The sequence below is a fragment of the Lepidochelys kempii genome, chromosome 14 (genome assembly GCF_965140265.1).
Source record: "Lepidochelys kempii isolate rLepKem1 chromosome 14, rLepKem1.hap2, whole genome shotgun sequence".
Classification (NCBI taxonomy): Eukaryota; Metazoa; Chordata; order Testudines; family Cheloniidae; genus Lepidochelys; species Lepidochelys kempii.
In genome coordinates, this window is record NC_133269.1 from 40,183,581 (window position 1) to 40,210,306 (window position 26,726).

Consider the following 26,726-nt stretch of genomic DNA (forward strand, 5'->3'; position numbering starts at 1 on the left):
GGGTTAGGGGAGCATGCTGAGCTTGATCAATTAGGACAAACTGCAAAGAATGGGGCAGACAATCCCCAAAACGGGTGGATATTCCAATACTTACATTCACCAAGCCAGCAATAAAACACCTTCTATGCATATCTTACTGGTTTCCCAAAAGCCAAAAACACAGTTCCCTTAAAGCACAGGTAGTCAATTCTTTTTTGTCAAGGTCAAAATTTCTTTGTCAAGGTATAGACAAGGTCCACACTCCAGAGAAAATAATAATAAAAAAACCCACAACAGTAATAATAAATACTAAATTTTCAGGGTTCCGTTTAAAAGCATCCAGGTATCTAGATTTGGCTCACAGACTGCCTATTGACTACCCCTGCCTTAAACCAAGCCAGCCTTGGGCTCCCTCCCAGACAGCCCAGTTAAATATAATGCGGATTAGTGAAAAATCTTGTTCATCATCTAAAAGGTTCTACCAATCCCAAAGGATCGGAGACATTAGCCAAGAAGTTAAGGAATACTTCAGTTCTTACCCATATACATGCTTACAGCCAATTCTGATTAACAAAAGTAAAACGTATTAAAAGAAGAAAAGAATGAGTCTTGATCATTATACATACAGACACGAAGAGAGTCCTTAGGCCAGTTTCATGGCAGAGATGGTGCTTTAGAATTGAAGAGTCCTTTTTAGAATCATTTCATCGGGTTCTAGTCTAATGTCAAAATGTTCAATATCAGGGCAGTCCAAAGGGGACTGGAGATCTCAGTCTTATGACTCAAACTCCTCCCGAATAAAGCTTAAGAAGATCTGAGAGAAAAGGATCACGTCCCAACAGCTTTCACACAGATTTTTGCAGCCTCTCAACAGCACGTAGTCCTGGGGTGAACAATAGGCTTTTGAAGGAACCTTATATTTCCTAAACATCAGCGGCAACTGACTACATGGATTAACATAAGGTGATTATCCATTCAGCAGTTCATAGACTGTTTACCACAAACTTTACAGAGACATGCAGACAATGACATTATTACACCCAAGTTTTATTTAAATGTTAATTTTTCCTTTTGATCTCCACATTAACAGAATACAGCCCTAGAGAGGAACCGTTTGGTTATATTGTTAACCTCTAACAAGATATAGGTAAACAGAGACTACTACAGCTACCATCTTCTTCCAATTCTTTAGGAATACAAATATACATTTCAAAGCTCAAGCCTATAGAACATGGAATGGCCCTAAATACCATTTACACACTTACGAAGCATGGCTCTAAAGGTTGAATCAGCCTGCCAGTTGCTTCACCCTTTCTGGCTATGGATCACAGAAGTTTAGATGCTGTGTGGATTCTGTCATGTTTAATGAGGTGTGATCTCTGTGTGAAACTTTTCCCACAGTCCAGGCACTTATGGGGTCTCTCTCGTGTATGGATTCTCCCATGTTTAACAAGGCCCGATATCTGTGTGAAACTTTTCCAACAGTCCAAGCACTTAAGGGGTTTCTCTCCTGTGTGGGTTCTCAGATGTGAAACAATGACTGATCTGTGTCTGAAACTTTTCCCACAGTCCAAACACTTATGGGGTCTCTCTCCTGCATGGATTGTATGATATGAAACAAGGGCAGATCTCTGTGTGAAACTTTTACCACAGTCCAAGCATTTGTGGGGTTCCTCTCCTGTGTGAATTCTCTGATGTGTTATAAGGTCTGACTTCCAACATAAACCATTCCCGCAGTTGAGGCACTTATAATGTCTCTCTCCTGTGTGGATTGCCTGATGTTTAACAAGGTCTGACCTCCATATGAAACTTTTCCCACAGTCCAAGCACTTATGGGGTCTCTCTCCTGTGTGGCCTCTCTGATGTGTAATTAGTGCTGACTTCCAGTAGAAAGATTTCCTGCACTCGAGGCATCGAGAAGGTTTCTCTCCTGTGTGGCTTCTCCCATGGTTATTCAGGTCTGAGCGATTATTGAAGCTTTCCCCATGGTCCAAGCATTGAAGGGGTTTCTCTCCAGTATGGATTGTCTGATGTGTCACAAGCTGTGATCTCAGAATGAATCCTTTCCCACATTCGAGGCACTGATAGGGTTTCTCTTCATTGGGATTTCTCTGCTGGGCTGTGGGATCCTTGTGTCCTCCCCCACATATAATAGATTCATCCACTTCCCCAGGAACATCCTCATGAGGATTACGATCCGCATTCTCACTCACTCTCTTAGCACCTGCTGGGAGAGAGACAATCCAGACAGGAGTCATTGTGCAGGGGAGAAAGAGGAATAGCACCGACGGAAAACCCAACACATTAAAGTTGCGAAGAATCAGCAATTGGATTTTGCCTCCACATCCCACCCAAATACTCACAGGGAAGGAAAGTTGGGAAGGAAACTCCTGGAGCAAAGAGGCTGGGCGGAATGGCATGAGCGATATCTGCTGACTACAGCCCTGCGCTGGCCGAGGCGAGGAAGAACTGAGGGTGCTTCCACACACCACATTCTGGGGAGTCTCAACTCTTTCCTTCATTCCCCAGATGGTTTCTGTGTCAGCCCTCACCTGTGCGGGTACCTCTCAGGATCTATCTTTCCTCGCAGGCCTGGAGATCTGGGACCTACGGCTCCACCCTTTGTTCCAGCTGGGAGATCAGGTCAGGTTTGGGAATGGGAAATCCTGCACAGGGAGTGAAATCAGACCAAATCAGGGTGCATGGAGGATTGAGAGACTGCGTGGCACAAAGGACATTCCATGTCCTGGTGCTGTGCTGGAGGAATGTGGAATCCAAGAAAAAGGGAACAGGGTTGCTGAGCCCCGTTGGGAGAGGCAGAAATCTGGGGAGGTGAGGGGAATTGTTACACCCTCACTAGGAGTTCCCAGGATCTGTGCAATCTGTGGGCCTTGCTGACGCACACCCAGCTCTAGAGTTAAACCCCTGCCTATTTCTAAACCTGCGGAGGCCAGAGCCCTCCCCATGGCTGGCGCTAGTCCCAAGGAGGGAGGTAAATAAGGATTCTGTGTGCGACTGGGAATCAATACAGACAGGACAATGAATGAATTCTACCCCTTTGAAAGTTGGAGGTGTGGGGATAGTTTAGTTTGTCCATTGGGTTTTGACTCCCATGTCCCAGTGGAGAGGGTACGGAGATGCAAGTCTCTCTCATGGCAGCTGTGCATTATGGAACCCATTCGCCTCTGATCTAACTGACCAGGGAAGAAACTGACCACATTCAGACACGGAGGCCCCCCAGTTTCTAATAATCGAGGGGACAGGAGTCACTTACCCAGCGAGGTCACCGTCTCGTAGTTCTCCTGCATGACGTCCCTGTAGAGGGCTCTCTGAGCGGGGTCCAGCAGAGCCCCCTGCCCCTGGGTGAAATAAATAGCCACATCCCCAAAGGTCACTGGCCCCTGAAACAACAAGAGTCCCCCACTCAGCGCCTGCTGCCCCAGCCACAATCCCACTAGTCACGGGAAAGGAAGAAAAAAAAGAAGCAGCAGCAGCTCTGGGAGGGCCAGAGAAGCAGAATCCCTCTCCCACCCTATAGCAGCCATGTGGCTTCAGGGGGTGAGGAGAAAGTGAGAGCTCCTTGTCCCGCCCCTCCAGCCAGTACAGGGAGCAGGGCAGGGTCTACTCATTTCCCACACACCTGCCATCCACAGGCAGAGACGGGAAGCAGAGCTCTGAGCCGGGGACCGGGACAGGAATCCCAACAGCGTCCCTTTGTATTTCACAGCAGCCTCTGGCTAGTGGGTTCAGGCTCCAGCACTGGGAATCTGGAAAATGTTCCAAGCCCTGTTTCCTGTTTCATAAATGGGGAAAGCTCCCCCCTGCCAATGGGCCTATTCAGAAAATCAGCAGGTTTATCACACTCTGTTTCCTCCCTGCCGCACCCTCCCGCCCCCAGCACCTCCCTGAAAAATCCCCTACCTGAGCTGGCTCCATCACAGCCATTTCCCTTCCCTGTCTCCTGGAAGATGAGTTGATCTGGAGCGAAATCTGGATGATTCCTCAGCTTGTCGGGTTGAGAGGGGCGATGGGGGATGTTTCAGAAAGGGCTGGAGTCCATGTCACACCCCGATTCCGCCAGGCTGTTTCCCTTGAGTCAGATGCTCTTGACTTTGCCACGCTGGGAAGAAACCCAGTTAGTTTATTGCCACCAAGGCCAGGCCCCTCCCAGCAGAACTGAACCCATCAGGACACTTTGAGACTCTCCCAGTAACAGTATCTCTGAGCCAAATGTTAGAAAAAGAGCAGAATCAAAGGAGCCAGTTTTGGGGATTCCCCCTGACACCATCCCCAAAGGCAGCGCCTGTCCCCCAACTCTACAAGCAGCGCAGTGATTCAAGATAGTCAGCAACTGGCTTTTCCTCTCTCAGCTCCTCCCCTTGTTCCCAGGAGTATCAGTCTGCCCAGGATAATGCAGGGAATGGATCTGGGCAGGTCTGGGGACTTCTCTTCCCCACTTACTGTTCCTGCTACCCCGTTCAGTCTCTCTACTCTCCCTTTTTATCATCTTCCTTCTCCCTGGGAGAACTGGTGACTGCCCCATTGAGTGGGCATTTGCTCTCATTAGGCAGATCCTGCCACTGCTAACAGGGATTTGAACCTGGCTGTATCCATGGGGGCAGCAGCTCTGGGACTCACAGACACAGGGGGAGCCCCTCCCTACAAAGGCCAAATTCAGCAGCAGGTCCCTGAAAGGGGCCCTTTGTGCAGAGTCACTTTCCTGCCATATGTAGTAGGAGAAACTGCTCCCTGTAGGAATTTGCTACTTAGGGTGTACTGAGTGTGTTCACAAGAACCGAGCATGCTCAGTAACAGCTGCTGAAGTCACTGCCCTTCACCCAGCCTTTATTAGCCATAAGATTCTGCAGACTGCTTTTTACAGGGCTTAAAAAGGGGGGCAAATCAGGGTGTGTGTGTGTTGGCCAGATTCTGAGCAGGGGGCAAAAATTCATTGGTCGGGGGGGGGGTGTCAAGCAGCTGGAAGCAGCGTTAGGATAGCGGCTGAAGGGCAAAATCTGCGGGGGAAGGAGCTGGGATTAAGCTGAGGGGTAAGGCCCTGCCAGAGGGTAAAACCCTGGCACAGGCAGGGTCAGAGGGGGAACATTTACCCTGGTGGACTGAGACACCAGTTTTTGCAAAATAGGGTGGTGGTGCGGGGGGGAGGGGGAGGAGAGGGGCTTTTTTATTTCTCCTCTCACAGACAGCGCCTCTCAGCATGGGCTTCCCAGGGCTGGGTTCTCAAAGGCACGGGCATCCCAATGACGAGTCACTACAGCTCCTTTCTGTCTGGTGTAATGTACTAAGGTGCTGCAGGAGACTTAATTCAGTGAAATAGGGACTTCCCTACACAGACACCCCCAAGTTCTCCCCCCCCCCACCACACACACACACACACACAGTGGTCAACTAGTTACACGCAGTGTTGCCAATTTAGTCATTGGTTGGAAAGTTGAATTGAAATTGCAACATTAATACACACTTTAAAAGCATATACAATGATAAAATACTTGTACCTGAAAGTATAATAGGTTGGAAAAGTACGAAAAAAGACTGGCTTCATTATACTCTTTTTCAACAAGGACTGAACGGCTTGGAAAATATAGAAGAGGATCCCTGGGGGGAAAGATAGCTCAGTGGTTTGAGCATTGAGCTAAACCCAGGGTTGTGAGTTCAATCCTTGAGGGGGCTATTTAGGGATCTGGGGCAGAAATTGGGGACTGGTCCTGCTTTGAGCAGGAGGCTGGACTAGATGACCTCCTGAGGTCCCTTCCAACCCTGATATTCTATGATGATTCTATGATCTCATTGGCCCATCCACATTCACCCCCTGCCAGGCTCAGAGCCAGCAGTGTCTTCCGGTGTGGCTGAGATCTGAATCCTGCATGGAAATCAGACCGGGGCTTGGGCAGCCCCCAACACTCAAGAATCAGAGCCCCCAGACCATGAGTCTGTCTTGAGGAAAAAAAACAACCAAATAATATCTTGGGAGTGTCGAGGACTCGAACCCCAGACGGCACGGTTCGTTGTCTGACCGCAGAGAGCCGCAAGGTCCAAACACAAGCTCATTATTGTTGCGTGCACTACTCAATAGAGAGTGGCCCGTCTCCAATGAGAACCAGCTGCCTCTTTAGGTAAAACTAGTAGGTTTTTATAGACAGTTCCCTCGCGTCACAGATTATTCATTTAGCCCCCCCCCCATGTTAGTTAAAAGTTCTCTTTCTCTATTATGCATGCATACCTATCCCCCTATTGTATATAGCTTTTAGCAAGTCATAATGCCTCACCAAACTTTCTTATCAGTATGGTTGTCAAACAGGAGACGAGGAGTTAAGAACAGACATAGAACAGAAACAGTGAGTGGAAACAGTGTGTCTCCTTATCTAAAACTTTTCTCAGAACATCTGGTACAAAAATGCAGGAATGCAGGTCTCCCCTTATCTCACTCCCTGCAACTTAAACAAGTATTCTTTCATTCTACTTATCTCGTTCAGGGACTTTCCCAGCAACCTTTATTGGCCTGACTTTGGTTCGGTTGGCATAACTGCTTCTTGTTTAATTATTCTCACCTAACAGTCCCCCCTTTGTCCCCAGAGTGCTGTAAGGGAACTCTTGAGACACACTGGCCACTGTGAGTAGTGAGTTAGAAATATTCACTGCTTGGTAGGGCACAACTTGGTACCCATCCAACAGCCACATCTTAGCATAACATACAAAACTATTAGGCCACAAACAATTACAACAGCAGCACTGTGAAGCAAGTTATGTAGCCAGCCACCTACGTCTGGAACCCAATTGAACAAATTGCTCCACCACGAGTCAACCCGCTCTCCTCCATGGTCTTTTGCAACTTGTATAAGGTGGTTTGCTCTTTCCCAGGTGGCGTTATAAACATCCAGAACATATACACAGCATTCTTGTCCGATTAATGCACATGTTTCTCCCTGAGAGGCCAGCAAAATATCTAACGCCAAGCGGTTCTGGAGAACCATCTGCCTTAGTTTTTTTTGTTTGGTTGCCAGATCTACCAAGGCATCGGCAGTAGTATTTGCCATCATCTCCAACACTCCCTGAAGTCTCATGACTCCTTCTCCAATATGCCAGGTGGCACCTCCACAGGCAAAGACGAATCCCGCACAAGCACCCATCCAATCATTTAGGGCACGCCAAGTAAGGGGGCGAGAGTCCATAACATCTTCCTCAGCCCCTCTTACATATCTGATTTTCCCTGTAGGAAGATGTGCGCGATAAACTACAGGTGGTTCTAACCAAGCCAAATAGCAGGATCCACTCCATGAAGGAGGGAGGGCTAGGTATGCCTTGTTACCACACACCCAGTATACTCCAAAAAGGGTAGGAGTGACTTTGGACCAGGTATTATTAATAAGTTCGTACCATCCGGTCCAAGATGGGAGGAGGGAGAATTTAGCCGCGGAGGCATTCGAGGAACATAAACACATAGTATGAGTTGGCAGGTTATACCCAAGTGTACAATTTATAACGTAATGCTCAATCAATTTGTGACCTTTATACAAAAAGTGTTCTTCCCCATGCAGACTGCATTTGTCATCCGTGAAACTATGCCACGCGGAGGTACAAGAGGTTGCCCCATCCAGGAGAGAGATATTAGGACCTCTCTTACTCCCAAAATGAGTGCCATTAAAGTAGGCTTTGCACTCACTATTACCCAAAGCTATTTTCCCTTCTTTCAAGAGGCACCATTGACTAACTTGTTTCCAAACTATTAGATACCTGCTTTCAGAGATGCTGGTATCAGCACAGGTAATATTTCAATTACCTGAAGAATTTTTTCAGGACGGGGTCCAGGTCATATTCATTGCACTAAAGGGAATAGAAACCATGGGAAGACCTTTTTGGCTATCTGCTGGTATTAATGAGCACATCCAGCATGAAGTGTTTTGTAGGGCTGGCATACGAGATTTCATTTCATGGGCAAGACGTATAAATGTGTTAGAACTGTGTGATTCTATAGTCTCAACTCCCCGTACCACCAGAAAAGAAAGGTAACAAATACTAAACAGATTAAAAACACAAGAACACAGCTTAGAGAACGGGGCCATCTTTCCCTGAGAGGACACCACCAACTCAAGGTTTTTTTAGCTGCAGCTGGAGCTTCAGGTCGCCCAAAGGGGTGGCAGTCCATTTGTCTTGAGCACAGATGTCGTCTGCTTCTGATTCACCCGGTTCACGGTGGGGTGAACGTGCGTGGCTCCCTCGAAGTCCGATGCTGTCTGATTCTGGGGAACCTTTTTCCAGGTCAGGTTCCCTAGCAGTGCAATACAGGTTATCTCTGTCAGTGGACAAGGGAGAGGTTACTAGCACTTCACCTTGTCCTTTCCCCTGCTGTCCAAAAGGAGGAAAGAAAAAAACCCAGAAGGAGGGACAGGCTGACCAGTAGTCGAAGTGAAGTCATCTGGAGGTGGAGGGGTCTTTTTGCAGTAAGAAGCATGGGTCCAGGCAGTCAGTCCTTGGCACTTCACAGCAGTGTTGGTAGTTAGCAGGACTTAATAAGGGCCTTTCCAGCACGGGGCCAGAATAGTCTTTCATTGATGGACCTTTATGTAGACTCAGTCACCCGGTTTTAACAAATGGCAGGTTTGCTCAGGATCCTTGGAGTAGGACTTCTTTCACCTGTAACTACAGAGACCTAACACATTTCATTAATGTCTGGCAGTGTTTTGCAGATCTCACAGCTGCTTGGGCACATTCAAGCCCCCCTCTTTCTTGGCCGTCAGCCAAATCCTAGCGGTGAGTGGTGTCCTTGGGCAGGCCAGCGTCTTATCTTTGGACCGAGCCTGCCAGCTACAGCGTTGAATTAGCTTGTCTTCTGTTCTTTTCCTTCTCCCCTTCTTGGCTTCTATTAACCTGCAAAGGAAACTTTCATTTTCCACTCACACACCTTTGTTCAAAAATGAACACATATACATTGCCCATTATACAGCACTTTCGTCTTACTGTTCAATGTATGCCACATACACCCTTCGAGGAAAATGACTTTATTACAGAGCTTTGGAGCAACAAGCCAGGACAAGCACACCCACTTTTGAGGAGTCCACTTGGTACAACCTCTGGTGTCCAATAGCTTTCCTCCCTCCTCAGCCTGGCTAGAAATTTGAGGCAGCCAGAAGGATCCCATGTATAATATGGAGAGTGGGTTAAACTTTCATGTCCTTGCTTCCAAAGACTGTTGGTGCGTGAATTTTAACAACAATTTTTTTCAATTAAAAGATCTGGCCAATGAAATTTATTTTTCTTTCTTAAGCAAATGTATTAAACTTTAGTATATCACACTTTCCTGATATTATCCAAACACTTTGTATTCCAAGTTGAATAAAACAAGCATCTGCATTTTGATTTAACCCTTCTGTTTAGTTTTAAACTAAACTGTCCTATGAAAAATTAAACACAGCAATTCTGGCCACAAGACAAAACACCACAAGACAGGACATAGAACACAGAACAGAATTCCTATTGTGCCTGTAAATTCATGAGATGTTGAATTGCTTTTCAGCTGGCATCAGTTTTCTCTGATTTTCTGAAAGACAAAAAGAACACAGATCTACCCCTTCTGGGCAGTCAGTCATTGCTTAAAATATTTCCTTTTTATACAAATACCCTTGTTAATTGCAGGCAAAACAGAGGAATTACCCATATTTTCTTGTATTTGTTTCATAGGCAGCCCAGGTTTCAGTGGCTTTATCAGTTAGGTAATTTACATTAAAACAAATGCTTTCCGGCTTGCTTTTGGATCCACAGCTTAAAGACTTTTACTTTAAAAGGGCACAATAAACTTTACCAGACTTTTGATTGCCTTTTACTTTTAACTCCTGTTTTCACAACACACAACTCTAAAAAGGAAAACACCAACCATTGTAGCCCCTTAGAGTCTAATAGGATCTTAATTAAGTAGCACTATATATTTACATTCCTTTATACATTTGGGCGGTTAAGTTCCAATAAAACCCCTTATGTTCTTTTAGCTAATTTGACTAAATTTTTCAGAGCCAAATGATTTCAATCACATAGTCTCTTTGCCTGGATTTATTTACAGACATTTCTTTGAAAAAAAGGCCCATTTTCCCTTCAGAATGGCTGCAAAGAAACCAAAAATTCTTTTTCTTTAGCATAATTCCCTCCAGCAACTACAGAGTTCACTTCTCACTTTCTTTCCTTAAATCACTTGCTTATTTTCCAAAACGACACCCCAATCAACTCAGATTTTACCATTCCAGGTATTATTTCGGGATTTACGTTTCCCATTCCTGTAATTATTTACTCCTCTTTTTTCACTACGCCCTCCAAGTTTCTAACCTGTTTTCCAATCTCTCTATCTGTTGCCTGCCCGCTTGGGCTCGATCCTGTTTTTCTCTCCGAACTGTCCCTTCCATGAGCACCAGCTTTGTTCCACTACCAATTTCACAAGGAGGGTGGGCTTCTTAACTAGCCCCCAGCCCTCCTGGTCTCTTCTCTTAAATATTCTCACTCACAAGGGCTACCCGAGTCCTCCCCCGGGAGGCTTGTCACCTGGACAGAATGCACGGCCAATTGACGGTTTAACTATATAAGTTCCTCTTATGGCAGACACACTGTTGTTACGGCATATGCTGAGCACAAAAGGTTAAATTTTGACAAGTCTCTGAAGGACTGGTACTTGCTTAGCCAGTGATTCCTTTTCTGCCTGGAAGTCCTTTCTTAAGGCTTGCAACTGGTCCTGGGCGTAGGTCAGAAAGCCGAGGGAAAGCCGGAGGAGGGGCAGAAGCAGGCATAGCACAGAGCGGGGCTGGAGACCCCTGAGATGAATAAGAAAAGGAGGAGGAAAGAGGACGTCCTTCTTTTGGCTTATAATTATACCATACAAACAAATAATCCATTTGTCCCGGTCTAAGATCCACCAAAATATCTCTTAAGGAATCCATCCTGTCTGCGGAAAGAGTTCCATAGGCTGGCCAATCTTTAGTCAGGGACAAATGAGTGGTGAAAGCTGGCCATTGAACCTGACATAAATTATTCATTTTTGATTTAGTTAAACCAGTAGTTCCAGAGATTCCCTTCCAATCTCTGAGTATCAGAGACAACGGGACGTCCCCTTGGCATTTACTGCCAAATTGTCCCATCCTAGGTGGAAAGGGGACTCAAACCCACAATCCCCAACTCTTATTATCAAGCGATCGCTTACCTCTCCAGGGACTCGAACCCTGAAGATCTCCTCCAGGGACTCAAACCCCGAAGACCTGAATCTGGAGCCTAGTCAACCGGTAGGTGGACGTTGCTGGATTTCTATGGGCTCCTGCTGGTTCACAGAACACGCCTTATCGCCGACGCAGGGATCAGATCACTGGCAAGGCTCCTCGAAACCGGAAGATGTACGCTGCGTTGCTTTAGAGTCTGACCCCACGCCGGAGAGTCAGACGGGTCCCGGCGGAGTCGCCAAATTGTTGTGGACTCGAACCCAAGATGGCACGGTTCGTTGTCTGACCGGAGAGAGACAGGCAACACCAGCAAGGTCCGAACTCGAAGCTCTTTATTGAAGAGTGTACACAAAAACAGAGAGCAGCCCGTCTCCAAAGAGAACCAGCCAGCCTCGAAGTAAAACTTCTTTTTCTTTAGCATTTTTACCAATTTCAACTAACATGGGGTGGGGTGGGCTGCTTTATGAATAAATCTGTGTCGCGACGGGACTGTCTATAAAAACCTATGAGTTTTACTTCGAGGCTGGCTGGTTCTCTTTGGAGACGGGCTGCTCTCTATTGTTGTGTGCACTCTTCAATAAAGAGCTTTGAGTTCAGACCTTGCTGGTGTTGCCTGTCTCTCTCCGGTCAGACAGACAACAAACCCTGCCGACTGGGGTTCAAGTCCTCGACAGCAGGAAACAGCTGATCACCTCCCCCATTTAATCCCTGAGCCCAGCGCCCTGGGGGATTCGGGGAGGGGAGGAGTTACCAGCCCCAGGGACACTCCCCCTGTAGGGAACAGCTCCAGATAAGTGGGGGAGCCCAGTCCAGGGGCTGGTGGAAGATGGGGGTTGGGATCAGGTCTCTAGAGTGAAGGTGGGGCCTGGCACAAGTGTCCTTCTCCTCATCGCCATGGCAGGGGGATCCCGGCTGGGAAGGGAAGGGAGAGGGGGGAACTTCAGCCAGGCAGAGGGAGGGGCTGGAGGAGTTTCTCTCTCTCCCTTCCCCAACCTGTGGCCCATCACTTCAGCAGCCAGGGCTGCAGAGTCTGATCGGGGCTTTTCCTCCTCTGCCTGGGGTTTGCTTAGACAGCTGGATCCTTGGGAGCCAATTAAGGCAAACTGTAAAGAATGGGGCCAACAATCCTCAAAATTGGTGGATATTCCAATACTTCAATTCACCAAGCCAGCAACAAAACAGCTTCTACAACGCTTTACCGGCTACACAGAGGCCAAAGCACGGCTCCCTTAAAGCAACCCCGCCTTGGGTTCCCTCCCAGACAGCCCAGTGAAATATGATAGGGATTACGGAAAATCTGGTTCATCAGATAAAAAGTTCTATAAATCCCAAAGGATCAGACACATCACCCACCAAGTTAATGAATACTTCAGTTCTTACCCAAATACACGCTTGCAGCCAATCCTCATTAACTAAACTAAGATTTATTAAAAGAAGAAAAGAGAGAATGTATTGGTTAAAAGCTCATTATACATACAGACATGCCTAGAGTCCTTAGGGCCGTTTCATAGTAGAGATGGTGTTTTAGAATTGCAAAGAATCCTTCTCAGAATCATTTAATCACGTTCTAGTCCAATGTCCAAATGTTCACTATCAGGGCAGTGAGGATGGGACGGAAGATCTCAGTCTTACGAATCAAACGCCCCCCACCCCCCCACCCCCCTGAATAAAGCTAACAAAGATCTGAGAGAAAAGGATCAGGTCCCAAAAGCTTTTCAAGAGATTTTTGCAGCCTCCGGTCAGCACGCAGCCCTTGGGTGAACAATAGGCTGTTGAAGTAACTGTCTAGTTCCTAAACATCAACGGTAATTAATTATAGGCATTAACGTAAGACATTTATCCATAAAGCAGTTCATAGAGAGTTTACCAGAAATAAAAAAAGAGGCAATGACATTACGACACACAAATTTCATCTAAATGTTAATATTTCCCTTTGATCTCTAAATTAACAGAATAGAGCCCTAGACAGGAACCGTTTGATTATACTGTTAATCTCTAACAAGATATAGGTAAATATAGACTACTACAGTTACCATCTTCTTCCAATTCTTTAACAATACAAGTTTACATTTCAGTCTATCTAACGTGGAATAGCCATCAATACCATTTACACACTTTTCGAATGTGTCTCTAAAGGTTGAATCTGGGTCAATTAGCCTGAAAGTTTCTTAACCCTTTCAGGCCATGTGTCACAGAAGTTTAGATCCTGTGTGGATTCTCTCATGTTTAGTGAGGTGTGATATCTGTGTGAAACTTTTCCCACAGTCCAAGCACTTATGGGGTCTCTCTCCTGTGTGGATTGCCTGATGACTAACAAGGGCTGATCGCCGTATGAAACTTTTCCCACAGTCCAAGCACTTATGGGGTCTCTCTCCTGTGTGGATTGCCTGATGTTTAACAAGATCTGACCTCTGTATGAAACTTTTCCCACAGTCCAAGCACTTATGGGGTCTCTCTCCTGTGTGGAATGACTGATGTTTAACAAGGTCAAACCTCCGAATAAAACTTTTTCCACAGTCCAAGCACTTATGGGGTCTGTCTCCAGTGTGGGTTGCCTGATGATTAACAAGGGCTGATCTCCGTATGAAACTTTTCCCACAGTCCAAGCACTTATGGGGTCTCTCTCCTGTGTGGATTGCCTGATGATTAACAAGGTCTGACCTCCATATGAAACTTTTCACACAGTCCAAGCACTTATGGGGTCTCTCTCCTGTGTGGATTGCCTCATGTTTAACAAGGTCAGATCTCCGTATGAAACTTTTCCCACAGTCCAGGCACTTATGGGGTCTCTCTCCTGTGTGGATTGTCTGATGTTTAACAAGGTCTGACCTCTGAATGAAACTTTTCCCACAGTCCAAGCACAGATGGGGTCTCGCTCCTGTGTGGAATACCTGATGTTTAACAAGGTCTGACCTCCATATGAAACTTTTTCCACAGTCTAAGCACTTATGGGGGTTGTCTCCTGTGTGGATTCCCTGATGTTGAAGAAGGGATGAGCTTCGTGTGAAACTTTTCCCACAGTCCAAGCACATATGGGGTCTCTCTCCTGTGTGGATTGCCTGATGTTTAACAAGGTCTGACCTCCGTATGAAACTTTTCCCACAGTCTAAGCACTTATGGGGTCTCTCTCCTGTGTGGATTGCCTGATGTCTAACAAGGTCTGACCTCCGAATGAAAGTTTTTGCACATTCTAAGCACTTATGGGGTCTCCCTCCTGTGTTGCTTATCTGATGCGTAATCAGTGCTGAGTTCTGATTCAAACAGTTCCCACACTCGAGGCATTGATAGGGTTTCTCTCCCTTGTGGCTTCTTCCATGGTTATTAAAGCTTTCCCCATGGTCCAAGAATTGAAGTGGTTTCTCTACAGTATGGATTGTCTGAAGTGTAAGAAGGTGTGGTCTCAGAATGAATCCTTTCCCACATTTGAGGCAGTGGTAGGGTTTCTCTTCCTTGGGGTTTGTCTGCTGGGCTGTGGGATCCTTATCTCCTCCCCTACATTTAATAGATTCCTCCTCTTGCTCCCTTGGTTGGTTTCCCAGCAGCCTCTCTGACCTGTGCCAATTTCCCCAGGCTTCCCTCTGCTCCAAGCACTGGGATGAATTTCCTTCAGCTCTTCCCATAAAGGTACCCTGTGGTTCCACTTCCCCAGGAACATCCTTATGATGATTGCCCTCCTCCTCCTCACTCCCTCGCTCATCACCTGCTGGGAGAGAGACAATCCAGACAGGAGTCACTGTGCAGGGGAGAAAGAGGAATAGCACAGAGGGAAAACCCAACACGCTAACGCTGTGAAGACTAAGCAATTGGATTCTTCCTCCACTTCCCACCCAAACATTCACAGGGAAGGAAAGATGGGAAGGAAACTCCTGGAGCTAACAGGCTGGGTGGAATGGTGTGAATGATATCTTCTGACTACAGCCCTGCTCTGGCTGAGATGAGGAAGAACTGAGGGCTCTTACACTATATTTTTGGGATTCTCAACTTTTTCCTTCATTTGCCAGATGGTTTCTGTGTCAGTCCTCACCTGTGCGGGTGCCTCTCGTGATCTCTCTTTCCTCGCAGGCCTGGAGATCGGGCACCCACGGCTCTTCCCCTCGTTCCAGCTGGGCAATCAGGTCAGGTTTGGGAATGGGAAATCCTGCCCAGGGGGTGAAATCAGACCAGATCAGGGTGCATGGAGGATTGGGAGAGTGTCTGTCACACAGGACATTCCGTGAGTGGAACCTGTGGCCATGCTCTGCTGGGGGAACATGGACTCCATCAGGACAGGAATCTGGTCCCTGAGCCCCCTTGGAAGAGGCAGACGTCTGGGGAGGTGAGTGGAATTGTTACGCCCTCACAAGGAGTTCCCAGGATCTGTGCGCTCTGGGGCCTTGCTGATGCACACCCAGCTCTGGAGTTAGACCCCTGCCTATTTCTAAACCTGCCGAGCCCAGAGTCTTCCCCAGGGCTGGAGCTATTCTCAAGAAGGGAAGTGAAGAGGGATTTTGTGTGTGAAGAAGAAACAATACAGAGAGGACGATGAACAACTTCTGCCCCATTGAAAGCTGGACGGGTGGGGAGGGTTTAGCATGTCCATTAGATTTTGACACCCTTGGTGAGGGTATGGAGGTGCAAGTCTCTCTCACACGGCAGCTGTGCATTATGGAACCCATTCCCCTTCAATCTAACTGACCAGGGAAGAACCTGACCAGAGTCAGAAAAGCAGACCTCACAGCTTCTAATAACTGAGGGGACGGGAATCCCTTACCCAGCGAGGTCACCGTCTTGTAGTTCTCCTGCATGACGTCCCTGTAGAGGGCTCTCTGAGCGGGGTCCAGCAGAGCCCCCTGCCCCTGGGTGAAATACACAGCCACCTCCTCGAAGGTCATCAGCATCTGAAACAACAGGAGTCCCCCTCTCAGCACCTGCTGCCCCTGCCACAGTCCAGCTAGTCACATGGGAAAGGAAGAAAGAAAAAGAAAAACATCTTGGAAGCTCTGGGAGGACCAGAGTAGCAGAATCTCACCCACACCTTGCTCAAAGCAGCCAGGAGGCTTTAGGGGGTGGGGAGAAGGTGAGAGCTCCTTGTCCTCCCCAGCAGACAGAGGAGGGCAGAGTCTTCTCATTTACCATATGCCTGCCAGCCAAAGGCTGATATAGGTAGCAGAGCTCTGAGCAGGGGACAGGAATCCCAACAGCTTCCCTTTGTATTTCACAGCAGCCTCTGGCTAGTGGGTCCAGGCTCTGGCACTGGAAATGTTCCCAGCCCTGCCCAGGGGGTTTGTTTCCTGTTTGAGAAATGGGGGAATGTTCCCCGCCAATGGGCTTGTTCAGAAAATCAGCTGGTTTCTCACACCCTGTCTCCTCCCTGCCTCTCCCTCCCGCTGCCAGCAGCTCCCTGAAAATTCCCTACCTGAGCTGGCTCCATCACAGACATTTCCCTTTCCTGTCTCCCAGATGACGGGACGGGGACGATCCGGAGCGAAATGTGGATGTGATTCCTCAGCCTGTCAGGGCAAGAGGGGTGATGGGGGAGGTTTCAGAAGGGGCTTGAGTCCATTTCTCACCCCGATTCCCCCCAGGCTCTTTCCCTGGAGCGAGGCACTCTGGACTCTGCCACGCTGGGAAGAAACCCAACTAGTTTATTACCACCCAGGCCAGGCCCCTCCCTGCAGAACTAAACCCATCGAGGTACTTTTAAACTCTCCCCGTAACACCATCTCTGAGCCAAACTCTGGAAAAAGAGCAGACTCAAAGGAGCTACTTTGGTGGATTTCTCCTGACATTTTCATGTCACCCCCTGACATTGTCGTGTCACCCCCTCTAACTCCCACTCTTCCCCCAAGTCATGTGGTGTTCAGCGGAGTCAGGAACTGGTTTTCCTCCTTCAGCTCCTCGCCTTGTTCCCAGGAGAGTCAGTCTTCCCAGGGGGATGCAGAGAATGGATCTGGGCAGGGCTGGGAACCTCCCTCCCCACTTCTTGCTCCTGCTGCCCCTTCCAGTCTCTCCTTTCTCCCTTTTTATCATCTTCCCTCGCCCTGGGAGAACAAATGACTCCCCCATTGACATGTGCCTTTGCTCTCATTAGGCAGATCAGCCACTGCCATGGCTAACAGGGGTTTGAACCTGGCTGTGCCCATGAGGGCAGCAGCTCTGGGACTTGCAGACACACAGGGAGCCCCCTCCCCACATAGGCCAAACTCACCAGCAGGTCCTGGAAAGTGGCCCTTTGTGCAGAGTCACTTTCCTGCCCGGCCTCAGCCCTGTCCCCGGGGTCTCCCCATCACCTGCAGGCTGCAGCTCAGGGGCTGGTGTCGTCAGAGCCCGGGGCTGCCCCAGGGGCTGGTTCCAGCCACCGGAGAAATTCCCCACCTGGGCTGGGCACAGAGAGGCTTTAACAAAGGTCTCTCCTCTGCTGGGTAACAAGCAGCGTCTCAGTCTGGGCTCCCAGGTCTAAATGCAGGAGGCAGCAGCTTCTGACCCAGGGAGCTCCACTCCAGAGCTGTATCCTGAGCAGAGAGACCCACGGGCCAGCCTCCTCCTCTCCCTCAGCCAGACCGGGAGCCCTCTGGTGGCAGCAGCTCATGCCTGAGCCTCCCTGTCCTGCCCCTGCAGCCCCCAGGGACATGCAGGCGGAGGCGGATCCCGCTGGCCCGACCGCGCTCAGAGCCAGCAGTGACTCCGGTCTGACTCCGGTGTGGTTGAGATCTGGATCCTGCCTGGAAATCAGACCAGGGCCCTGGGCAGCCCCGAACGCTCAGGAGACAGACCCCACCAGCACGGGTGTGTCTTTAACAAACTGGGGGGAGGCTGGATATTTGCCCTGTAGTTTCTGAGCCGTGAGAGGATAGTCTCCTGCCCCCGCCCAGCACAATGTTAGTTTGACCAGTTTAGAGGAAAAAATGTCCGTCTGGCTGCTGGGAGGGGCAGCCCCCCACCCTGTCCTACCCCATGGGGCGGGGGAGCTGCCTTGTATTTCTCCCCACCCCTCTGCCTGCTCCCTGCCCCCGGGCGCTCCCCTCCCCAGGCCTGTCTCCTGTTGCTCTCACCGTCCCCTCCCCACCTCCCCCCTTTCCCTCGCAGTGCCCCCCAGTCACATTTTCCTTCTCTTCCAGCCTCGTTCCCCTCAGCCCCATAATCCCCCCCCCCCGATTCCCCTGCATCGCCCCATCCTCCCTGCCCCCCAGCCTATCCCCTGCGTCCCCATCCAGGACCTTCTGTCGCCTAACGCATCCCTGTTCCCCCCTCAATCCCCTTCTGCCCACACCCGCCCCCCTTCCGTCCCCTCCCGGCTCCCCCGCCTCTGCCCCACACATGTCGCTGTCCCAGCCCCCAGCACGGTGCGGGCTGGCTCCCCCCGCCCCGCACACACCGGGGGCTGGCGGCAGCTTTCCCGGAACCAGGGCAGGGAATCGCAGCCGGCTCCGCGGGGAGCAGCCTGGGGACAAAACCGCCCCCTGCTGCCCGGGTGGCACCGCTCCCGGGGCGGGGGCAGGTCTCTCTTACCTTCCCTCCGAGCGGGGCCCCCCCGGGGCAGGGGCCGGGCCGGGAAGGGGCCCTGGCCGGGCTGGGGGCTCTGCCCTGGGAGAGGCTCCCGGGGAGCAGCGGGCAGGGCCCGGCTGGAGGTTCCCCTCTCCCGGCTGCAGCCCGGGCTCCGGGCTCCCAGCACCAGCCGCCGGGGCTCCGGGATCTCGCCGGGAGCCAGAGTCCCCGCAGCGGCTGCGAGTCACTTCTGGGCCGGGCCTGAGCCCCGCGATCCTCCCCCCAGAGCCGCCCCCCAGCCGCTCCTGGGTCCTAGCGATCAACCCACCGCGCTGCAGCCCCCTGCCCCAGACACTGCCTCCCGGGGCCCCCACCTGGCCTGCGCTTGGCCAGCTTCTCTCAGCATTAAGGGGACATCCTGCATAGAGGCTTCTGTTGCCATGGCTCAGTCTCACTTGCAGCCTCCCTGCAGGAGAAACCCGGGCACAGGCCACCAGCTGATCAGTCCCTGTGAGACTTGGAAAACTTCTCGCTTTGGGCAGGTTAAGGCTTTGCTTTGAGCTGCCTCTCCGGTCACAGGCCACCAGCACTGGTGCAAAAGGTGGCGTTGACTGGACGGGCTGAGCCAGAAAGCAAAAGGAGAGAGAGGAGAAGTAAGGTGGGGAAGGGAAATGATGCGGGAGGGGAAGGGTGACAGCAGACCCCCAAGTCTCATATCCCAGGGGGAAGTTCAGGATTTAGCCAAAGTCAGTGGAGTTGAGGATGTCCACTGGTTCCCCCTCTCTGGTTAGCCTTGCTCAGGTCGTCTTTCAGCATCAGGATGATGAGAGCCCAATGGTGCCATGCTGAGTCCCAGGGGACAGCGGGTGTCAGGCATACCCTAGGGTACAATTGGGACTGTTGAACTGCTGATTTCTCCACCCCAGGGCATCTTTCACACTGCTTCCCTGTGTGAACAAGAAACCCCTCTAGGCTCTTCTCCCACACAGCCACCAGCCTTCAAAGTCACTCCCAGCTACACAGGACTGAGTGCAGCCGCTCACAGCCGCTCATGAAGTAAACTACAGAGCAACACCAGCCAGTTCCCTAGTCCCGGCCTTGCACCACAGAAACATGAGTCTCATAGTGTCCAGCCCTTTCACTGTGCTGTACAGGCTCATTAGTTAGTTTGTCATCTCCACAAAGGATGCTGATCAGACAACAGCCTTGTTCTCTGAAGTGAAATTCCCCAAACACTTCGATGAAAACACACTGGTTTAGATAAAACAAGTTTATCAACCCCAGAAAGGTAGATTTTAAGTGGTTACAAGTGACAAAGGCGTAAAAGGTTGGAATTGATTACCGCAAAAATAAAAGGTAAACACGCATCTTAAATCCCAAACTTTACCACGCTCAGTAAGATTTGTACCAAACAGCTTTTCTCAACCCGCCCGATGTTGCAGACAGTTTACAGTTCTTAGCATCCAGGCCGACTTCCTTCCAGCCTTGGTCCACCCTCCCCAGTTCAATGCTCCTGTTTTTGTCTTTCAAGCCATCTTGTTGCCTTCTGTAAAGATGGGAGAGGAGAGGTGAAAATGGAGGCAATTCTCCCTTGTGCTTTTATACCACTCTTCTCTTTGAGGTTCACCCCCAGATGTAGGGGGCAGGCGACAATCAGTCTGTGGCACATGTGAGCTTCCAACCATCCTTCAGGTGAATTGCAAATTTCTTGTTCACGACTCCCCCAACTCCACTGGTGAATGGCTGGCTAAGCAATTAATGCCCACCTAGCACCTGGCTCTCAGGAGCGAATCTGTGGGCGTTTTCAAGATTTACAGCAGGGATCTGAAACTCAATTTACCTTAGGGCCAGGGCTAGTCCTCAACTCCTCCCAGCGGGCCAATAATGTCACTGAAGATGGTGTTCAGAAAAGACAACGTTTGTATTGTGGCTTTGATTTCAAATTTCTTAGAAATAATAAAACTGTCGTACAACTTTATACAGTTCTTCGCATGCCAGAGTTTGTAGTGTTTTCAAGACACCTGGCAACGCTTCAGTTCTGTCAGTTTGTGGCTGCTTGGCCTCGGTGACCGGGCCGTTGAAGCTGTCAGGACTGCAGCGAGGTGGACATCAGAGAGTTGTGTCTGATATTTGGACTTGTTTATATTCATTGTGGGGAAAAGTGATGCTGCCTCCATGGCTGACTCTGCCCGGCGACGAGTGATGGTGTCACTGTCCCTCTCCCGCAGCCAATGGGATCTGCAGGGGGCGGTGCCTACAGCAGACATTGCCAGCCGCGTGTCTGCCGGCATCTCTCCTCCGTGGGCCGCAGTGGGGAGGTTCTTGGGCCGCACATGGCCCACAGGCCGGGACTTTGAGACCCCTGGTTTACAGCATGTTTCAGTAACAAACATATAACAAAACCTCATAACATTGACACACACATTTTAACAGGACAATAATATTCAACAGACAATGACTTTTCAGAGGATCATAGAATATCAGGGTTGGAAGGGACCTCAGGAGGTCATCTAGTCCAACCCCCTGCTCAAAGCAGGACCAGTCCTCAATTTTTGCCCCAGGTCCCTAAATGGCCCCCTCAGGGATTGAACTCACAACCCTGGGTTTAGCAGGCCAGTGCTCAAACCACTGAACTATCCCTCCTCACAAGACATACTTTGTGCAAGATTTATCATCATTTTGTAAAAGTGGGGACCATAAGAGCGTAGACCAGTGGGTCTCCAATTTATTTCCTCGGGCCCCCTTCTTTGTGTCCATGGACATTACGCCCCCACCCTCCCAAGTACATATACCGCCACCCAGCTCTGAAGGCAGAGCGGAGAGCAGCGGCTGCTGGCCGGGCGCCCAGCTCTGAAGGCAGCATCAGCGCCAGAAGCAGCCCAGAAGGAAGGGTGGCCACGTGAAAAGTGATATTCCTCAATATCGCTGTTCACAGCAGACTTATCACCCCCTTGCCACCCTGACTTCTCTGCTGCTGCTCCACCTGGAGCTGACAGCCCGAGCCCCTCTTCCTCCAGGTGAGGGATAGGGCAGGGAGGAGAGCCCGAGCCTGAGTGGCACAGCTCCAGCTGTCCCTTTTATCCCCGCCTTCCAGATGTGCATAGCCCTCCGTCGTGAGCCGCAGCCACCCGGGGCAGACAGCCGGTGCTCTTAAAAACCCCCACCAGAGACATTGGTCGTGCCTCCCATGGGAGGCCCACCCCATAGTTTGAGAGCCACTGGTGTAGATAGTCACAGTGGGGATTCGCAGCCAAGATGGTAACGCTCGCTCCTTTACGTCCCCGGGATCTCCAGAGAAAATTTCCAAGCAGGAGAGTGAAGCAGATCCTATTAACATTAAGCTTTCAAAACACACGTGTGTAGTTTCAGCTATAACATTTCCTCCCATTTCCAGTCTTTCAGCCCCTAGCCCCAGTGATTGCAATGGGACTGAGCTAGAAGTAGGCAGGTGGTGAGGTTGTGAGAACAGGGGCACTGGGCTGAAGCCCAGCTCAGCGATCAGAATCATCATCGCACAATGTGTGACTGTATCTCCTGCAAACAGACCTAGAGGCCAGTATCTGATTCTCCCCTCACAACAACTTCACACTGGTGTAGACAGGTCACGTGGCCTAGTGGAATTACTCCTGCCTAGCACCTGGGTGAGGGAGAAGGGGATGAGCCCATGAGCTGTCAAAGTGTTCCTGATTTGTACTGGGGTCAGGGAGAGGGGCACAAGACTTAAGAGAGTTTTATCTCTAAGGGGAGTTTGAGGAGCCTGTGACAGGGCAGGGATGAGGTTGGCTGGGTGACCTCCCTGTGCATTTCCATTCCAGACCACGTCTGCATTGCTTTAACCTTTCACCTTACCTCTGCAGTTGGCAGCCATTTCATGCAAAACAACGGAGACCGGGAGTGGGAGAAACTAAATTCTACTTTATTATTTAAACAGACAAGCAAAAGACAGACTCCTTTCCCCACCCCCAGCCCAGCCCAGTTCAGTCCCAGCCCAGCCCACTGCTCCACCCAACTCCCCCATGCACGAGCAACATCTACACATGGGGAGAAAAGTGCCGAGAAGCCATGAAGAATGATGAGAACCCATCACAAAAGCAAACACCCCGAAAGCAGGGAATCCAAAGAGCTCAAGTTAGAGGGATGCAGTGTGAGGTGAGTGGGGCAGAGACAGTTGCTATCGTCCCCGCACAGGGCACAGTGGTAGATGGGGAGGGGTGAGCAGCTGGTCTCTATGGCTCCTCATCTCCCTCTGGCTTCCACGATGTGAGTCTGCCTGGCTTCAAAGCTGCCCAGGTCCCCTGACACCCCTGGCCTTCTCGTCTCGGCCCAGCCTTGTCTTCTCAGCAATCAGGAGATGCTGCCCCCTCCACACAACATTCCTCTTGGGCAGGACTCACAACATTATACAATTCAGGTAGGGCTTGACCCGACACTCGCAGGATAATTCCTGTGTCTCTCTGGCTTTGATGCAGCAAGTTCACAGTTCTCAGCCTCAGCTGCCTGGCTCTGAGGAACAAACCCAACAGTTTCCCAGCTCTGTTCATATCCATCTGCCACCCTCTACCCCTCCTGACTGTGTCTCACATCACTGCAGGGACCAGGCAGTAACTTGCTTCCCCATTTCAGTGTCTGCCTCTGGGAGTGTGAATCTAGCTCACACCCTCAGCCATTGTTCACTGTCATTGTTCAAAGAAAAAAAAATCACACAATAAGGGTAGAAAAAGTTCAAAATTAAATTGAAAAGGACTGTTCTGGCAAATGAAAATTTGCCCCATGAAGCCTTCAGCAAATCTGAGCTACTAATCTAATATCCAAGTACAGTAACTCCTTGCTTAATGTTGTAGTTATGTTCCTGAAAAATGCAACTTTAAGCGAAACGATGTTAAGCTAATTCAATTTCCCCATAAGAATTAATGTAAATGGGGAGGGGGGGGCTTAGGTTCCAGGGAAAATTTGTTCACCAGACAAAAGACTGTATTTTATATAATATATATCTATATATATATCTATATGTATATATATACACACACACACACACACACAAAGTATATGTTTTAAACAAACCATTTAATATTATGCACAGCAACGATGATTGTGAAGCTTGGTTGAGGTGGTGAAGTTAGAGGGTGGAAGGGGGTGGGATATTTCCCAGGGAATGCCTTACTGCTAAATGATGAACTAGCACTCAGCTGAGCCCTCAAGGGTTAACACATTGTTAATGTAGCCTCTCACTCTACAAGGCAGCACAAGTGGAGGAAAGAGACACAGCATGGCAGACAGAGACACACACTGTGTGTGAGAGATGAGCATTGCCCCTTTAAGTACACTGACCCAACCCTAAGTACATTGCCTTTTTAAGTAGATCAGCAAGTTGAGACAGCAACTGCTGCCAGCAAGCTCCCTCTGTCCTGAGCCCTGTTGTGTCCCTGCCCCAGCTGTGTAGAGATGTGGTAAGCGGGGGGCAAGAACAGGGGGGAGGGGGACAACCTGACATTTGCCCCCCTCTTCCCCAACCCCCTCCCCCCCCCAGCAAGCAGGAGGCTTCCGGGAGCAGCTCCAAGGCCGAGGGCAGGAGCAGCACATGGCAGTGTGGGGAGGGACAGCTGAACTCCAGGTAATTGATAGCCTGCTGGACGGCTGCCACACAGGGAACTTAGGGGAGCGGGGAGCTGATGGGGGGCTGCTGGTCCACCCTGGTTCCAAGCCCCCACCAGCTCGCTCCAACGGGCTGCTCTTTCTGCAAGCAGTGGACAAAGTAGGCAGCTGCCGAACAACTTTATAAGGGAGCCTTGAGCCACTTTAAACGACCATGTTCCCTAATTAATCAGCAATGAAACAACGTTAACCGGAACGACTTTAAGGGAGGAGTTACTGTATGTGACCAAAAGGTCTTCGGGAACAGAGAAAAAGCCACAATGCAGGGCGAGTTACAACACACTTTCATATTCAGAAAGTGAAGTTCCAGAGAATCTGAAGACTCAAAATCCAGACAATAAGTGAACCCATTTTCTTCTAAAGGGGCTAAACCTGCTTGACTTCTCACCTCATGACCACGTGACCACGACCACAGTTGGTCATGTTAGTTACAAAAGTTTTTGCATCATCTTAATAGACCAAAACCTCACAAACCAGCTTCCCGTCTACAAATGATCTGGACTAGCCCAGACAAAAACTGGAAGCAATTTTACCAAGAAAGGCAAATGGGGATATAAGATCAGAAAGGTCAAAATGTGCTTTGAGGTTCATTTGGATTCCCTTCCAGGTCTGTGACCCTTCTTTCTCCAGCCCTCAGGGATCTGACTTAGGATCATAGACATCAAAACTGTGATTCCAAGGCATGGAGAGCCAGGGACAGGGTGGTAAATGACACCGTCGGAGGTGGAGGGGTAGAACGGGGACAGGATAAAACTCTCCATTGCTGGGACAGAGGCTGCTCTGTTGAGAGTGGAGTGTGACGGTGCTGGGGGAAGGAGGGAATCCCTCAGTCTCACCCTATCACCCTGAAATAGCACAGAAGCTAAAACACCACATTTCACTGTCCCTGCTCCCATTCTTTAAACATGTTTTTTAATTCTGGCCCATAAGGGAGAAAATGTACGAACACTAAATGCTTTTCAGTAGGGCCTGGAGTAATGTGAGACTATCTGGGAATGAGACAATCCAGCCCCACAGGGGAAACTCAGGGACTAATGATCACTGCTAATGAGGGAGGGCGAGGGGGAGAGATCCGAAGAGATAAAATGCTCCAGGTGAGTTTGTCACACTGTCTGGAGTGGTTCACAACTGGGCATGCCGACCTCCAGGCAGACTGGCAGAAAACCGGGCAGACACCCCCCCAAGCTGCTGGTTCATCCTGTAATTAGATTTCACCAAGCCAGTGACAAATGTGAACTCCTGGATCACTATCCCAGTCTTACCCTAGACTCACAGACAGTCCCCTTAGACTCTCCAGTCTGTCTTGCCACTCAGAGAAACTGGACTTTGTGATGAAAGGTCACTTACACCAAAAATCACATCACGTCGCTCCCAGTCCCAAGAGACTAGGCACTTACCCCAGAGCAATTGGTATCCTAGATCTTACACCAAAGACAACGCTGGTAGCCAGTTCTATAGTAAATTAAGTAAAGGATCATTAGTTAAGAAAAGGAAGTGAGAGTTATGGAGAGGTTAAAGCAGGTAAGATGCATGCCCAGGTGAGTCACACTTTGTTACTCCAAAGGGTGGCAGTGATGTAATAAACTGCCAGTTTCCCAAAAGTCTTTTCAGAGCATCCAGATTATCCCTTGGGGTCTCAGCTTTGTATCTGATACACTTCCCTGTAAGAGTCCAAACAGTCCAGAGATCCAGGATCTTTCTTTAAATCCATACTTATAGCTTCTTCTCACAAAAAACAGGCTGACAGGGTCACTACCCACGTTGGCTCTTCCTCTGATGACAGAGAGCGAGGAACGCATTTTGAGTCTTTGACCTCCGGTCATAACACACAATGCCCACTTGCGTTGAAATTAGCTTTTTTCTGTTTAAGTTCATTTGCATTCCACAAGGCTTCTTCCGCATTTGATGGGTTATTTCGTTACAGGGGTATACGCAATGCAAAATATTCACTACTACATTATAACAAGATATAGTTAAGTGAAAACAATGCAAGTAACATCCCATTGCTTTTCATGAAGTTTAAACACCAAATACACTCTTATATATTTAACCATCTCTTTAATCTAGCCTAATACACAAGTGAATTGGCCTAGGGCTCTGGCAGGAGCTGGCATCTGGTCGGCCAGTGTCACACAGTTTACACCACAAAATCTGGTGCAGGGTCATAGAGATACTCTGGCTGATCCCGATCACATTTTCTACCATAGACAGACGCTCAGAAGCTGATGCTGCGGAGGCAGATGTGGGATCTCGAGGCCTTCCACAAAAGGCCCTGTGGGAATCAGCCCCTCTCAGCGGCGCTGTCTGAATGCAGAAGGGGCAGGGGGAAGGGGCAGAGGAGGCTTGTGAGGAGAGGCACCTCTCTACCCCTGTGCTCTCCCTCGCCCCTTATCCATGAAACCCAAACACTCAATACCCCAGCAC

General features: G+C 49.6%; 3 protein-coding genes across 4 annotated transcripts in view; all 3 read right to left on the reverse strand.

Moving 5' to 3' along the window:
- Nucleotides 1-15,289, reverse strand: LOC140897867 (uncharacterized). 2 transcript variants are annotated; one of them, XM_073311057.1, is made up of 4 exons: nucleotides 15,211-15,289; nucleotides 3,901-4,099; nucleotides 3,254-3,338; nucleotides 1-2,206 (listed from the first exon to the last, which is right to left on the reverse strand). In XM_073311057.1, the coding sequence occupies exons 2-4, from the start codon at nucleotides 3,922-3,924 to the stop codon at nucleotides 1,305-1,307; spliced, it is 1,011 nt and encodes a 336-aa protein (XP_073167158.1). In that variant the 5' UTR covers nucleotides 3,925-4,099; nucleotides 15,211-15,289; the 3' UTR covers nucleotides 1-1,304. The 2 variants fall into 2 exon arrangements, with proteins under 2 accessions (XP_073167158.1, XP_073167157.1); XM_073311056.1 differs by having other exon boundaries at nucleotides 3,254-3,380.
- LOC140897874 (uncharacterized) overlaps nucleotides 11,953-26,726 on the reverse strand; it is a 19,012-nt gene continuing 4,238 nt past the window's right edge. The window contains exon 4 of the mRNA XM_073311067.1: nucleotides 11,953-14,430. Within this exon, the coding sequence (XP_073167168.1) occupies nucleotides 13,376-14,430 (1,055 nt within the window). The 3' untranslated portion in view covers nucleotides 11,953-13,375. The remainder of the gene's footprint in view (nucleotides 14,431-26,726) is intronic.
- On the reverse strand, nucleotides 14,829-18,754 carry LOC140897870 (zinc finger protein 707-like). The gene is made up of 4 exons (XM_073311063.1): nucleotides 18,675-18,754; nucleotides 16,582-16,675; nucleotides 15,937-16,063; nucleotides 14,829-15,324 (listed from the first exon to the last, which is right to left on the reverse strand). The coding sequence occupies exons 2-4, from the start codon at nucleotides 16,603-16,605 to the stop codon at nucleotides 15,200-15,202; spliced, it is 276 nt and encodes a 91-aa protein (XP_073167164.1). The 5' UTR covers nucleotides 16,606-16,675; nucleotides 18,675-18,754; the 3' UTR covers nucleotides 14,829-15,199.